Below are 17,201 nucleotides of genomic sequence, written 5' to 3'. Positions count from 1 at the left end.
TATGTCCCATTTAACATTTAATTATGCGAACAGGGAAACCATCAGCTATCATCTGACGTGTTGATAGTTTTGTATGGCAGACTGCATGTATCGCCATGGCTACTCCATAGCCTGCTACCAAGTTATAAATCATGCATAAGTCACTAGCCCTGGGTTCTTAGAACAACCTGGCATTAAACAAGTAGTGTACAGTTGGTATTTTAAGCTTTTTATCCAAAAACAGCAACATGCTGAAGCCCTTTGATGCTTTATTACAGCAACATTTAGTATAACCATGTTAATCATGCTGGCTGGTTGGCTTTAAAGTTGTCCAAAAGCTGATTCCTCCTTGTGAGAAAACTTCTGATGTTTTTTTCTTTGTGTGGCATTAATGAAATAACTCATTCTCCAAACACAACAAATATCTGGTGTCCCTGTCTTGTTTTGTTTTTTTCTAGCTTGTTTATTTAGGCACATATCCAACTCTTCGGATGGATTTCCATGATGGAGGCAAACATGGCTGCTTGAAGATTTGTAACAAAACAGAAAACCCAGCTGGCTTTCTTTCAAAATGGGCCAGTACCAAATACTTAGCCAAAGTGAACACAAAGGAATTGAATAACTTGCCACAAAGTGCCTGCGTGGATGTGGCAGAATACTCAGTAGGAAAAAAAAAAAAGAATTCTTGGAGGAGTCATAAGTTTTGAAAAATGTTCATCTGGGGCCTCAGGTGCAGCAGCAAGCCAATGATAATGGGTTGTCTTTTCCTCTGTCAGTATAAAGACAACATTACTCAGCCAAGGAGAACCTACCAGCCACGTTGGCCACATCTGCGGTGCTGACGTTCTGAGCGTTGGGACTCACTTTGAAGGTCACAGCCGGGCCCACCACCCTGTGAAAGACACACATACACACATTTAGAAGCTTTACAAAAGGCATCTTCTGAATCTATTTCCCTTGGCGGCTAGGTGTTGTTTTTCAGACACCCGCAGATAAGAAGTTTTGCTCATTAAAGCTCAGCCATACATGCACTTGAGAGAAAAAAAAAAATGCTTCAACCTGTGGCGATCCTTTAGGCTGCTGCAATCCCCATCACCACAGCGAGATAACCTCTTGAATCTCAATGTAATGCGCCCACCGGCATTTAAGCACGCAAGGAAATGAAGAAAGGAGAATCAGGATACTCTGATACGTGATTCTCAGAAGAGCAAACACATTTCCAGCTGCCTGGTTTATAATACATTTACATTTTGATTCAATATATGGTGACTGTGATGCACTTTGCCATGATAGATGTAAATTCAAGGGGACAGGAACTAAGAGGTAAAAACAAAGGCAAGAATATGAGCAGAAAAAGAAGCAAAAGACATATGTAGTCCTTTTTAGGGTGCTTTGGAAAGAGCTTTTTGACCCTGTTCATCCAACATTTATTCCAATAAAGCAGCTTGAATTGAAACACTGAGGGAGAGACGCAGAGAAGCTGGGTGGTCAGAGGCAAAGCGGAGTCTCCCAATGTGATTAACCTTTTGTTTTTCCTGCTGTAATTCAGACTAAAGGCCCAGCAGGAAGATATATTACGAAGTCCCCCACCAGGATGTATTGTGCGCCGCTAAAGGAAGTAACTGCTGCTGTAACAACACTGTTATAAAATATGGTGACATCATTAATGGAGCAGGTCCTATCCTAATGCTGCCGAAAAAAAACGTGTTCAAAGTGGTTTCACATTGATGGATTTAAATTGTTTTCATTGGTGCTTTTGAGTGCATTTTGCAGACTGTGGGGTCGGCCTCTTCTATTATAATAATTAAACTAAAAGGATCAGCAAAATAATTAAGAGAAATGTGCAAAATAAAAGCAGATTCACCTTTTGTACAGAAGCCCACCGCATATAATGTGTCTTGACTCTGTACTCCTTTGTGCTTTGCACTTCTGTACAAAATGCACTGCATGCATAGACCTATTGAACCAATGTTCTCATGCATTTACAAGCGAAATCAATGTAAAAATATAAGATTTGTCTCTAAAAGAGTACATTCTAACACAGTCCATCAGTACAGCTTTGTAATCGCACTAATTTAGCCACAGTCTCTACACTCTAAAAACCTCAAAGTGTTTACTTTTCAAACCTTTGTAAAAGTTGGATGACCAGCCTTCATTTAACATTATCATGAAGTATTTAAAACTGTTATTGTGGGATTTTAATTGGGTTTCTTGAGCCCAGAGGCCAGAATATCAAAGAAAAACATGAAAAGCCCAGACTCATATTCACATGTTGTTTTACATGCAACAGTAATTCTACATTATTTTAACATATAAGCTGCAACGACAACTAATTAGATGAAGTCGAATTAGTAATCCACGCATGTGATAGAAGTGTTCAATAAAAGATGTACATTTACCTTTACTTTTCCACTACACGCTGCCGTGTTTTCACCACGTTACACATATTTGTACTTTCATGTTAACTTAGCAGCCAAAGTACAAAATATTACAAAACGAGTCAGTCTGTCCCAGGAACACCACACAACACAGCAGCTCATTTTTCCGACCATTATTTCTCCTCCGAGGTATGAGGCCGATATATTTGTCACATCTATGAAGTGATTCATCAGCCGGCACAGGCACACTCTCCGTGTGTGATGAAGAGGTAAAATCGCTCATGTTGAGTTGATCACATATCCATCTGTCGGCCTCTGCTACCCAGGGCAGCGCCAGCACAAAGACACCACATTGACTTTGAACCTTGTAAATAACCTTGTCACTCACCGGGCAAAAGAAGCGCACAGGAGGTGATTTTACATCTTCTATTGCTTCAATTTATCATTTTTCAAAAAAACAACCAACATGTATTAACGCAGCTTTTGACACATTGTTTCTGATGATCGCAGTGCTAAAAGCTTTTGGCCTTACACCTCGTCTCTCAATCTGTAGAGCAACACACTTTAATATAAACTTGAATCTAACAAGCATCCAGCAGCAGCATCATGATAACTAATTGCAAAGGCGGAGGGAAGGCGGTGGGGGTGGAGGCACTGCAGATATATCTGGTGTGCTAAACTGAAATCAAACACGCTCCGAGCTGAACAAAACAGTGACAGGGACCCTGACTACATGACTGACAACTGAAGCAAACCCTGTCATACTGTAAGTGCTAAAACATCATTTTAGTCTTTGACTGAAGGAATAACAACACCTGAACGCGCCTGAAGACTGAACCTTAAGAAAATATGTACCTCACTGAAGAGAAACGTAACAAAGTGAGCCTGAAAAGCTAAGATCATATTTTTAAGGTCGGCAAATCTTGAAATAAATCAACAGAACAGTATAAAAACAAACAAATTTAGTGATTAAGAAATGTAAAAGCTTACACAGTACTTTACACGCTGAAAGACTTTAATGCTCTAGATAACATTTAAAGCCATCACATCATTCAGATGAAAACAACAAACAGCACTATATATTTAAATGATGTGACCATAAATACTAGAAATAGCCAACAACAACAAGAAACTCTAAAAATAAAGTGCAATAGAAACATTTGTTGTTGTAGAAAAGAAAGAAGTGCATTTCTGTTTAAAAAATAAAACCCTTATTGTGCAGGATATGATACTTCTCTGCAGTGGTCAGAGAAGTACACAGACTTTTTAGTCAGCTGTTTAAAATTTAAGAGTTATGAGCAGTCGCATTTGTCAGGATTCAGTTCAAAGAGGGAACCTAAGAGACCAGAGACTACAAAATAATAATAATAATAATAATAATAATAATAATAATAATAGGGGGGAAAAAAAAAAAACTAGCTAAGCACAAGAACACAGAGAGAATCAGGACTACTTTACATTATTACACAACTATGACTACAACTATTAAGGGCGAAAACCACAATGCCAGAAAACACAAAGAACTAAAATCATTCGCCGAAAAAATATGAAGGAAAAGAAACTCAAACCTACAAATGTGTGGACCACATGCTTAAAAACACTTTGGAAATAGAGCTGGTGTTAACTTGTTGTTTTTACTGTCCATTTAGCCAGAACGCACAAATTTACAATCATGCTCAGAAGTCAAACTATATAAACAGCTCCAGTTTCACCATCAAGAGTAATGACATTAATATAATGACTTTTTTTAAAGACAAGAAAAAAAAAATTGCATACAGACCATAATACACACTGAAATGTATATGCATATCGAACATGAAGTGATAACGAGTTGGATTATTTTAGCACAGAAAAAGGACTGTGGAAGGACTCTGCAGGACAGAAGCTGCAGATTAAAGTTTATATGGTGTGCGAGTTTTCTGTCAAGTGCCCGAGGGGTAAATAAGATAGAGGTATTTCATTTGAACCTTAATGTTCACAGTTGGAGGAAAAGAAAGTGTCGGCTTTTGAATGCATTCACTATTATTTGAGTTATTATTTCACTTTGCTTGCTTTGAGGGAGACACATCCTTTGTGATTTTGTTGATTTGTGCCAAACGCTGTGACAGTTCTTAAAAAGGTATGATATAAAATATGATACAAAACACTAAGTGTTCACACCTATGGCCTCAGTTTGTATCCAGTCTGTCATCATCATCATCATCATCATCATCCTCACATCCAGACAGTTCAGGCCCACTCTCTCCTCCTAGTGGCAGCTCTTAGATATGGACCTTCAGCTCAGACACAGACATTACATCACCCAGACCCTCATGTTTCAATAAAATAAATAATTTTTTTTAAACCTCTAGTCTACACTCACTGATGGTTACACAAGAGCCATCATTATTCGGCAGCCAGCTACAGTCAAAGGCTCTGAGAAGCCACCCACATCAGCACTTCCCTCCCGCTCACCGCGTTGCCCTCAACCACTACCAGGCCAACGTGGCAGCTAAAAACATTTCCAAGGCCGTTTTGCTGAAAGTGCTCACCGTCAGTATTATCTAATCAGTATTGAATTGTTCCAAATGAAATGTAAGGGTGTGAGTCACTCTCCAGGTTTGTTTTGTGTCCTGGCACAGTGTGTAGGCTCACTTTTATGATTCATACGTTGCCAGTGTTGGAAGTTTTGCTGGAGGCTCGTCGAACCGCTGCTGATCTCTGGCTGCGGCCCCGAGAGGAAATTGTTAGAAAAGGGAAGTTTTGTTGTCTTTTCAGTGGCTGAGGTTTCACAGGTCGATGACTACTTTGTTCAGAGATACTTTTGTTGTTTTAATATACGAATCCAATTTCAAAGAAGTCAGGACACTATATACATAGATAAAAAGAGAATGCAATCATTTGCAAATCTCACAAACCTACATTTTATCCACAGCAGAACACAGGAAACACGCAAATGTTTAAGCTGAGAAAATTCTTTTTGAATTTGATTTCAGAAACTCATGTCAACAAAGTCAGGGCAGGGACATGTTTACAGCTGTGTTGCATCTGCTCATCTGGGACATGATGAGACCAGCTGCTGGACCTGTGGGAGAGCCCAGTTCTACTGGACTCTTCTCCGTCAAAGTCGTGCTGTTGTAATAGCTGCATTATGTGATTTAACATTGTCTTGCTAAAATATGTAAGGCTTGTCCTGAAAAAGCCATGATCTAGATGGGAGTATATATTGATCTAAAACCTCCGTATATCTTTTCAAATGATCTTTCATTGATTTTGCCTTTCCAGATGTGCAAGGTGCTAATTCCATAGGCACTCATGAACCCACAATCTATCAGAGATGCAGGACTTTGAATTGAGGGCTGATAACAAACCAGATGGTGCCTCTCTGCTTTAGTCCTGAGGATGGTGCTTTCCATGCTTTCCAAAAAGAACTATACATTTTGATTCATGTGTCCACAGAACAGTGATTTCTGAGTCTGTGCAATGAGTTCCATTAAAGAATCATCCTCGTCTTTAATGCAGTCCTACCCAACGATCCAAAGAGTGGCATGGCTCCAATATTGATTTTTGGCTCTCTGCTTAGTGCACAGAGATTTCACCAAGATTCTGTGAATATTTAGATTATGTATCAGAAGATGATAAAATATTTAAAATCTTAACAATTTTATGTTGAGGAACGTTATTCTGAAAATATGTAGACATTTTTGTCAGATTACAGATACTCTGCCCTCCTTTACTTCAGAGGAACTCTGCCTCTCTAAGATGTTCTTTTTCAATCCAATTCAATTTTTTTTTATACAGCACCAAATCACAACAACAGTCGCCCCATATTGTAAGGTAGACCCTACAATAATGCATACAGAGAAAACCCCAACAATCATATGACCCCCAATGAGCAAGCACTTTGGCGACAGTGGGAAGGAAAAACTCCCTTTTAACAGGAAGAAACCTCCGGCAGCACCAGGCTGAGAGAGAAGGAAGACAGGATAAAATTTTATACCCAATCATACTACAGACATCTTTCGAATTAACCTAATTAGTTGGAACATTTTCCTTCAGCTGTTTCCTTTGAGTACCACTTAATTTTCAAGCCTTTCCTCTGTACCAACCTTTTGAAACGTGTTGCTGCTGTCAAATTTAAAAGGAGCAAATGTTTTTCATGAAATAGTAAAACATCCAGCCTTTTCTGGAATTGGGGCTGTACTAAGCTGCTGAGGCTGTGTAAGGTGTCTGCAGTGTCCCTGCATGGTAAATGGATGAAGTTTGCGCAGTGGATAGAGGTTAGGCGTATGAAGAGCAGATACAGGACTCTGCAAAATAAAGTTAGTTCGTGGAACTAATCATTTAACACCAGCTTCTTATAGCAGACATATTTTTTCTGACAAAAAAAACAAAAAATAAACCAAAACCAAACCCAAACCCCCTTTACCGACAACCAGGATAAGGATAAGCGGAAGAGAATAGATGGATGGGAAGTTTTCTACTTTAAAAAAAAAAAAAAAAAAAAAATGTAGAAAACTTCCCATCCATCTAGGTATGTGCTCCTATCAAAGTACAATATAACTGACTGACATTTATTGTGTCATGTCAATTAAGATGATATATGTGAAGAGTTAAACAGAAAAATACTTTTTACTAAAACTCTGCTCTGGTCGTGACTTGTAATTCACTTTTTGTGAACCAAAGCTACTTTGTTGCACAGAAACAGTTAAGGGTTTTTTGCACTTGAACAAACTTCATCTAATATAAACCAAGAAGGATCAAAAGTATTTAAAACCCAGAAGTAGTATTTTTTAAAATTAAGATGGCTCAATAAAACAGCTGGACATTTCCACAGGTTATAAATTTATATATCACTTAAACGTTTGTACTGCTTTAAAAAAAATTATTATTTTTCAAGGATTTTTTTAGTTTAAGGAAACTGACCTGATAGGTGCAGGTTCAGCTAGGCCAGTGCTATATGCCATGTTTGACAGGATATGTAATCTTACAGTTCCTGCTGATACAAATAAAGAAAAAAAAATCCTCCCAAGGCTATACGAGTTTTCTCAGAGAACCACAGAGCCTCGCTCTGTCCTTCAAACTGATAAAAGCAAATCAGATAATCTATGAAAACCATAATAATCCAGCATGTTCTCTCTACCACACTACTGTAACGAGACATTAAGGCAAATAAGAAAAAGCTACAAGTTTATCACCTGTACCGACAGCCTAAACAGATAAATACTACAACTGCTATCTCAAATACTTTTATAGCTCAAAGCGAAATAGGGAACTCTGCTACTAGAGGGATATTATATCAAGTATTTCTAATGCAATACTTATTTTATGACTGAGTTTACCTAAATATAGTAAATAAAGCTGTTTAAATACCACAAAACTTAACAAGGTAAAAAGTATTTGAGGGTAAATTTAAAAGCAGGGATAATTCACTCGTATTTGCATTTGATGGAAAAACGGTCCCATAAAAGGTGTTCGGATGACTTACAAAGACTGCATACAGAATAAAATGAGATTTCTATCATTAAATGTATGCAATGGGAAATATAATATTGGATACAAGTAAATGGATATTTTTAAACTATCTGCAACCACCAGTTTTTAGTGCGGTTTCAGAGTATGGTGTTGAAAACCACAGGCAAGCTGAGAAATTAGTGTCAGTCTGAGCCCTATGTTCCTGAGCTTATTTATTCCATTTAAGGTGACTGCTGTTGCCACAGTGGCGAGGAGCCGGGCAGCCTTGGAAAATAAGCGTGGTGCGTCTGACAAATTGTCTAGGCGGCTCCCCCTGCTGGGCTTTCACTGCGCTCACAACAAAAGAGACCCCTGGATTTCTCTCCCTCTCTCTCTGCCTCCCTTGCGCTCTCTGTATCTCTCTCTCTCTCTCAGTCGCTCTCTCGTTTTCTCTGCCTCCTATCCATCACTCTCCCCACTGTATAGCTCCCTTCTTTCATTCCCAGAATAGGAGAACAAAGACAAAAGGTGCATTAGAACAGGGGAACAGTACGGGCCACCCAGGGACTCAATGCAGCAGCCGAGCAGCACGGCAAGGCGCCAAGCAACGACGGGGGCCAAGCGGAGGGGGTGGAGAGAAAGAGTGTGTGTGCGCGCGTGTGTGTAGGTATGCGTGTGTGAGAATCATGCGACCCCAAGCCACCCAATCCCCACCTGTCCACACACACTCCCAAATAGAAGACTGTAGACATGGATTCCTACTCTCTCTGCTTCCCTTCAACCCAGGCCGAGTTCAATTCAATTTGGACGTTGCTTTATCAACAGTGAATGGAGTTACACTGTACAATGCAAGTATAAAAAGCAATGCTTTCCTAGTACTTCTATCCATTTAACAGTGTCAAAATTTCACCTCTTAGAAGACAAACACCAGCCAACATGAACTGAAAAACCAACACCAAAAAAATATGCTGTACTAACAAGATAACAAATAATCCAAACTAATTCTACAAAGCACCAAATAAACTGTGAATTAGCGTCCTCGCGCTAAACTTCAAAGGAAAATGCATTTTAAGTAAACTTTGTTGTTTTGTTTCCGGAGCTTTCAGTTTTATCTTTTTCCACCTGTTCAGCTGAGTGTTACATTATATTGTGCCCATCGTGCACCACACTCGAAAAAGTGAACAACTGAGGCTAGAAGTATTCTTCATTCTACCATTTTTACAACACAGACTGAGAATTCATATACAGGTTTTTATCTCACCATCTCATTTTTAAAATAACAAAGGGAGTGGGATTGGTGCTTGATTGATGTTTTTTGAGTTTGGTCACCTTTAAGGATTTGATATCTGAAATAAACAGTTGACAATTTCACATTTGGACTAGTATAACTGTCACCAATATACTGTAGAAAACTACACAGACCAGAGTTTAGTTAAACTCAACGCATTAGATTGTGTTAATTAATGTTATTTGAGGCCTAAAGACTGAATGAATTTTGCATTATAACACAACGCATATGGAAATAATCAGGCAGATATCTGACAGATAATTTCAGAACAGCCACTGCAAAAGATCAATCTCCATTTGCTGAATATGGCCTTGAATGAAGTCATGGTTCAATACTGAAGATCTGTTTGCTCAGTTGCGTCTTTATTCGTCTGCAGGACGTGTGAGTATTTGCTATTCCAAGTGTTCGATTTTCTTCATCGCTTCTATTTTCCAATGCTGTCAGGATCCCTACATTGACGTCACGTCCCAGTTGTCTTATGAGCCTTCTGCCTGCCACTCGGTCCTCGAGCCAATCGGTCTGTGGACCGGGACCAGGCTGTATTTGTTATCAACGTGCAATCTGCCGCTATATTTACACGAGACTGAAGAGCACTGAACATTCGGTAAAGAGATGGATGTTGTTGTTGTGGTTTATTTCAGTGTCGACTGACTCATGTAGTGCTGTGGCATGGCAGTTCAGTACAGCAAAAAAAATAACCTGGGGGAGCCCTGCCCATTATCCTAACTTCATCTAGTACCATATTCCATGAAGATGTCTCTCATCTCTTTGGTTACCTCAGGAAATGGTGCCAGAGGCATACTTTTTCCTTATTGGTCCAAATTTCTGTAAAAAGTAAGTGAACCCTGAGTTGGGTTAGTTTGTGTAATAAAGAGCCTTCGGAAGATGCGGACCTCCGGGTTTTTAGCAATATCTCAATGTTCTCAGATCTCAGCAATTAAGGGAATGGTCAGGAGATCAAAGTTTTAATTAACCTTGCAATTCACCTATTTTCACATTTCAATGATCAATCTCAGGCTGTAAAATCCTATTTAACTGTGACCAGACACATGTTTATTCACAGATAAAATACAGCAAACACCGTCTGTAGGCTGGCTATAATCCCCAACAGTGTGTTCATATCCAAACCCCCACAGTAGCAATTGTTTTGCTGTTGCAGCTCACAGCATTGAGAATTCAATTGATACTCCATGCAAAGTCACCTGTGGAGGGGAAAGACTGAAAGGGAGAGAGAAAGCGAGGAGGTGCTGAGGGGGCATGAAGTTACTTACAGAAATATAGAAAGGACATACAGACTGAGACAAACTAAGAAAGCAGAAACCTGAAGGAGGGAAGACGAAATAGGAATAGGTAGAGGCAAAGACGGAGAAACGAATAACAGAATGATCGAAAAACAGAAAGACACATGGAGAGAAAGAGTTCAGGCAGAGTTCATTCTCATTAATAAATGATTGTAGTCAACGGCTGCTCGTCTCTAACACGTCAATACCGTCGACCAACAACGCTCATTGCTTTATTACCCCCTCAGAGCAGGAAAAAATGTTGACAGAATGAAAATAAGGCGACGTCCTTGGGTTCCTAGTCTGTAAGGGCACTGTTTTCCCTTCCTTTTTTTTCCCCCACTTCTGATTTTAATGCCTTCTGCCACTCTGCTTTGATCCCACCAGTTTGCCCTCTCTGATCCGTCATGCTGGAGGGTAACTGTGGAGCAGCCGACGCTGCTCATCTTCTACTGGGAATATTTGAAGAGTTTTAGTATGTGATGCTCGCCCTTTGAGAAAATTGCTGCCCACTCCAGCCTACAGGTACGAAATGGTTGTTGTTGAGACGGTAAAGCAGACTATGGATGTTGTGACTCATCTACAGATCTTTGCTCATACGGTCTCTGGTTTGTTAGAAGGTTGAAGTGTTGCTGAACTGAAAAATACTGAAGTGTTTTCTTGATGTTGTTCTCATTTCTATTCAGCGGTTTGGCTGCCTGACAGCTGGTAGGACTACATGTCCAGAGGCGCCGCTACATTACAGGGCAAAGAGAGCTTTAAACGACATCGTAAGCATTTAAATGTTTTTATTTTTAGCTTCTAGAACAGAACACATGGCTGAAGCTTTGAATTGTGGGTGTGCGCACCTGGATTGTGAGGACAAATTCGTTAACAAAGACACACTGCGAAGAACTGGTTTAAAGATAAGCGAAATGAAGAGTTAGGCAGGTAGTGGGGATAGTTACAAGTTTGAGACGATTTCGTAGTAAGGGGTAAATAAGGACCTGGTTTTAAGTTGTATTAATCATTGTATTTACCTGTAAAAGAGCTAAACCATGCCGGTAAATGAGTCAAATGACCCCTCAGGGACACAGTGGTTAGTGATGGAAAAAAACAGAACAACAATGTCTTCCCAGCTAGGATTCGTACTGCTCAGATTAATCCAATATTCGCTTGTCTTCTACAGTAGTTTGATGATAAGGAACATGACAGAATCATCCGTCTCGAGCTAACACACACTGCTCCATCTTTAGCGGAAGGGAGGCTGGGTGTGTCTGGACATAAAGGCCATAAAAGTAAGAATCAAGATTTTAAACTGACACCTGCATTTGATTAGAAGCCAGTGTAGATGCTTTAACAATGGTAAGACATGACAGAATTCATAAGAACCTTTGCAAGAGAATTTGACAGACTGGAGGAGATTATTAGATGCTTTAGACCAGGAGTGTCCAACTTCAGGTTTTAGGTGTGTCCTTGATCCAACACAGCTGATTTAAATGGCTAAATTACCTCCTCAACATGTCTTGAAGGTGTGTTGACCCAGGGTGAGATCTAAAACCTACAGGACACCGGCCCTTGGGCCAGGAGTTGGACACCCCTGCTTTAGACAGAGCATTACTACAATCTAAGTGGAAGGGGATGAAGGCATGAACGAGCATCTCCAGTTCAGTTTTTCAGATAGCAGTCCCCAGTTTAGCACTATTTCTTAAAAGTCAAAGATGGAAGCTAACCCAAGATTCTCCGCGTTAGCATCTACAGTGAATGAGAAAAAGCCCAGACACGGTCCAATTTGAATAATACTTATTGGAGCAAAAAAATAAAATAAATAAGAGACTGTCTTGTTTTCATTGAACTGCAAAAAGTTATTTGCTATCCAACTATTAGTTGCATTAAACCAATCAACTAAAACTGATAATTCATAAGGTTTGTATGAGAGATACAGTTGAGCATCATCGGCATACAGATTACTGGAAATTGTTTTGAAACTAATAATGTGATCTAATGGCAGAATATACAATGGAAATAAATGGGGGCTTAAATCAGATCTTTGTGGTGCAGCTCATGATAAATCTGAGCACTGAGACTTAAAGTGTTTTAGCAAGAAGAAAAGAAGTGAACAAATCCCCGACTTGGCTGGATATCCTTACCATGTGGTTCAACATGTGGATTAAGATTTGATGATCAAGTTGCAAGAACTTTGTAGTCAATTCCTGGTATTCTCTTGCTCCGTTTTTAAAGATATGATCAACACATTATTTAAACCAGTGAATCAGACTGGGAGAAATATTTACTCCACAAACTTGCAGTGATTAGATGTGAAGCCTTAAGTTGTTTCTGGATCACTGAACGACAGGCTTTATTTCAATAAGAAAGTGTTCAGCTTCTATTTCAGGGTTTTTGCTTGCATGCAGGAAACGTGTCACCTCCAGTGTTCTAGCTCTGTTGTAAACAGACTTTCTTTATTGGCATCCGAACTGGAACAGGTGTGACTTGATCATTTCTCAATAGGAGCGGATTATTAAGAGCCTCAAATGCAGTAAACGTGCCAGTTTGTGGTTCTTTTTATATTCCTTTAATGCAGTGTGAAAATGAAATGTTTAAGCTTTGAGAAAAAAAAACAAAAAACATAACATTAGGTTAGACGGAGTTTCACCCCAGACTCCAGTAAGAAAAAGCAGCATTAACACAGTGAGTGCACTATGTTTTGTGTAACCAGAAGATTTAAAAAAAACAAAAAAACAGAGATGTACATACGAGAGCTCAGCGAAATCAGTCATCTGGATTTTCGCCATTCTAGCCAGGATCTTCATCAGGTGGAGGCCGTCGTCTGTCTGGAGCCCACTGATGATGACGATGAAGAAGAAGAGTGCAGGGCAGGAAGAGAAGAAGGGATCAGAAATTAAAAGTTAAACATACAACAGGTGCAATTTACTGTGCAATTTGTTTTTTTATAAAAACAGGCTTTAAACAAGTTCTTTTTCCTTCTAGTGATGTATCAGGTAATTTTAAAGGTTTTCCTTATTTTCTGTAGATTGCTCTTCACTGGTGATATTCCTAATATGGTTATTTTAGACAAACAGCTGTGGCTTTTAGCACATAGGCCCCGCCCATCTACCACCAAAACCATCTTTTTGCAAGGAGGAGCCAATCAGAAGAAAGGTGTAAACAGGTGAGTGGTTGCTGGCTGTGTTTAGGTGAAGTTGATCCGAAAGGTTGTGGTGCACAAAATAACGTCTTTGTGATGGCTTTGATTAGCATCTAAATGCCTCAGCTGGCCGTTCCGTGAAAGGAAGACACCAACTTATCTGCAAACATGAACAGTCTCAATTTCCGGTTTATGTCCGCTCGCTAAGCAGAGCAAGTGCTGCAGACAAGTCGGGATCTTTCATGCAAACTACAGGTAATCTGTGACTAAAGGAAAGTTTTCCAGCACAACACTGTATAAATCTTTACAACCAGTTTTACCTAGCAACTGCCAGCAACCCCTAGACAGCCTGTCGTGGGGTTATTGACTAGTCTCTAGGAATATGTCACTGGTGCTTCAGCAATTGATTTCACAGTAACTGCAAACAGCCTCCAGCAATTCACATTTTTCTTCAGCACGCTCCGGTTTCCAGTGGGTCACTGACTGATCCCTCAGCCCATGTTAGTGGGGTCTTAGAAAAAGTGAACTAAGGGGCTGAAGAGTACTCTGAAGCATGAATCGGGCAAAGCTATCAGAATAGGTAAGGCTTGAACTGGTTTATGTAGAAATGAGAGAAAATTAAAAGTAAATTCTTTGAAGATAAATGTTTAATTGACATTTCTTAAGGCAAGTGAATGGCAGAGAACTTGAGCGTAAATAGTATGGAGATGAAGAGCAAAGTGTTAAATGCCAGCGGTCCCCAACCCCAACCTATTTATGTCCTACAATATTTTCACGGACCGTGTTGTGGATAAATACAACAAATAAAACCAGTACCAAAAAAGAAGAAGACTTACCCATAACACACGGGACAAGACCCAGGGAAACAGAGTTAATAATAAACGATTAAAAAAATTATGATAAAAACCCTGAAAACTATAAATTTCACACCCGAGCCTCAATTCTAGCAGCCCGGTACCAAATGACTCAGTCTGTGGCCCGGGGGTTGGGGACCGCTGATCTATAAGACATACTGGACATGGGGGAAGGGTCTCCAGACATATCACTGTATCATTAAACCCACTAGTTGAAGGACTGAACCAGAAAATACAGACAAAAGCAGTTTTCCACAAAGCTCCCAGGTGAGTTCAGATAAGTGTGAGATAGAGAGGTGGGAAGTGCCGTTTGCCAGCGAGGTGAACGCTGAAGAGGTGACAAAGGTCACAGGCAGAAAGCTTGATATCACTGCCCGCTCCATCGTTTTATGCTTTACAGCATTTTCTAGCACATAAAATTACTTTGGCAGTATTCAACAACAAAAACGACCTGTTTTGTTCACAGCTGAGGATTACCTCGATCTAAAAGAAGAGAAAAACACTTCATCCTGAACCCTGATCTGCTGTTCTGGCATATATGCATATTTTTGGATAGACAGCCATATTAATGGCATTGGCTCATACTGTTTGACACATACTCTACAGCAATAGATTTTAACTACTTTAAATGAAGTAAAGCTGATGTAATCCTCCCAACACAAATTTCTTTACTGGATATTTTCAAAAGCAAACTTTTCTTTTCTTTATTTTTAAAGTAACTTAAGAAGGAAACATCTATGCTTCTATAAATGAGAATGCCATCTGTGCAGCCTTATGTGTCTGACATTACAAATTAATAGTGTGAAAACTTCTTAGACATGTTATGATATATATGTTTTGATATATCAGAATGAGGACCCAGATGCAGACATGAGTGAGTGAAGGAACAAACGTTGAATCCAAAACTTATTTGTAAACAAACAAAAGGTGACTAAACACTCTGGGAATAAACAAAAGCTAATTCAATAAAATGGTAAAACTAAAGCAAAGATTTAAACGGAGCACAAGGGAAATAAGTGAGGCAAAAATAGGCTAAAGAATACCTACTAATGTGACACAGGTGAAGCCATTAAAGGCAGGTAAAGGCAAATTTTTGAGGAGGGAAAAAGCCGGAAGGAAACCAACAAGGAAAACAAATTACCAAAATAAAATAGGATGTGACTAGAAGTAACAGGCGAAGCACTCAGACACAAAAGGTATAGTTAAAGAAACAATGCTATGACAACAGAAATGCCAATCCAAAAAGCATGCAATGTCAATTATGTCCCGGTCAGCAGGGAGCTGACTGTGTTTTGAGTGAATAGCGGGACCCAAATGCAGACACGGTAGGAGACGGAACCGAGTTTAAACAAAAGGCGAGCCGTTCATTTGGCTGATAAAACGTGAACACAAAAACAAAGCAAGCGTGAACATGGCAAAACCTAACCTGACACCTAAACTGGGAAATAACTAAATAACTATGAAAACTGTGACGAGAGACATGGAACTGAAATAAACCGAACACGAACCTGATCAGTAAGAAGAACTCTGAGACATGACGTGAAACCAAACAGACGACCTGGCAACGACTGAATCAACACACAAAATCTAAATACACACAAAGGTACACACAAAGGGTGATCAGAGGAAGTGGAAACACATGGGAAAACCAGCTGACTGGAATCATATCGTGACACTAAGCACAATGAACAGAGAAACAAGACTTTCAAAATAAAACAAGAATATAACGGGATGCAGACATGACTCATGACAGGTTAAGAAACACGAAAACATCAATTTGGCTTTAAATGACCTCTTCTTTCATACATAGTTTTGCTTTTGATGATAACGTAGTAAAATTTAGACGGGGAAACTCACTGACATTTCACCAAACCGTGAGAATAATGGCAGCGAAATAAGGGAATAACAAATTAAGCACTAAATTACCAAAGCCTCTGTGCATGCTTAGGGCCAATGGGACGGGGAGAGGTTGTGCGTGGCATGTGTTTGCATCTGTGAGACCATAATTAAAGCTCAATATCCCAACTCCAAGCTAATTGCTTGCTGTCTGCTGTGGACTCATCTGACCTCCTCTAAGTCTCCTCTGTGGAATTCAAACAAGGAAAGCAGACGCTTCCAGACATCTGCAGGATATCTGCACATTTCTGGAAATACAGCTTAAGCTGAGAAAGAGTTTTGCTGCAAACTGTGCAAATCACTCAATTTTTAAATGCACTTAATTACAAAAATTAGCAGCTGTCTCCGTCCTTGCATCTTGAACTTTGATGTCCAACACTTGCTGGATTTCAACCAAAAAATGTTTTCTTCTCTTTCATCATTTTTAGTTTACTCCATGTTAAAATCTTTACTCTAGGTGTCTTCCTAGCCTTAGGATTTCACATGCACTGGACATGTGACCAAATAAACAATCATTTATGATCAAATATGACTGTCAGCTTCAGAGTAAAATCCAAATAAAAATAAATAAACTGCAGCTGTTTACAGAATTTAACATCTTAGGGATCATGAGTTTAACTGTTTTCTTTGACTATAAGAGAAAATGACTGAATGTGGCTGAATCACAGTTAATAAAAATGAGACTTGCTATGTATGAAAATGTACTGACAGCCTGTGATTTGTCTCCCCTCTCAGCCTGGAGAGCAGACAGCAGCTTCAACAGCCCACAGCCTGAGTCAGTCTTCACTGTGCAGAGCAGCTGCTTCAGATCTGACATCAGCGATCGCTCTGCCTGCAGATCCTGAGTGTTGATAGCTACAATGGAGACCTCACAGCAGCTTTTACATTAGCTCTGCAGCATGCAGGGTGTTGGGTTATGATCCCGCTCAGATACGACAGCCTGCCTCGGCAGGATTTCTTCTCACA

At 39.6% G+C, this 17,201-nt stretch overlaps 1 protein-coding gene across 3 annotated transcripts in view; it reads right to left on the bottom strand.

Annotated features, from left to right (window-relative positions):
- Positions 1-17,201, bottom strand: part of LOC120737679 (receptor-type tyrosine-protein phosphatase N2-like) — a 208,468-nt gene that overhangs the window by 136,562 nt on the left and 54,705 nt on the right. For all 3 annotated transcript variants that reach the window (XR_005696807.1, XM_040038521.1, XM_040038520.1), the window contains exons 10-11: positions 13,095-13,181; positions 792-871 (exon numbers count right to left, since the gene is read on the bottom strand). Coding sequence is in view for 2 of the 3 variants with exons in the window: in XM_040038521.1 (XP_039894455.1) it covers positions 792-871; positions 13,095-13,181 (167 nt within the window). In the remaining variant the exon portion in view is untranslated. The remainder of the gene's footprint in view (positions 1-791; positions 872-13,094; positions 13,182-17,201) is intronic.

The sequence above is a fragment of the Simochromis diagramma genome, unplaced genomic scaffold, assembly GCF_900408965.1.
Source record: "Simochromis diagramma unplaced genomic scaffold, fSimDia1.1 OVJJ01000247.1, whole genome shotgun sequence".
Lineage (NCBI taxonomy): Eukaryota > Metazoa > Chordata > Actinopteri > Cichliformes > Cichlidae > Simochromis > Simochromis diagramma.
This window is presented reverse-complemented; position numbering and strand designations above follow the sequence as displayed.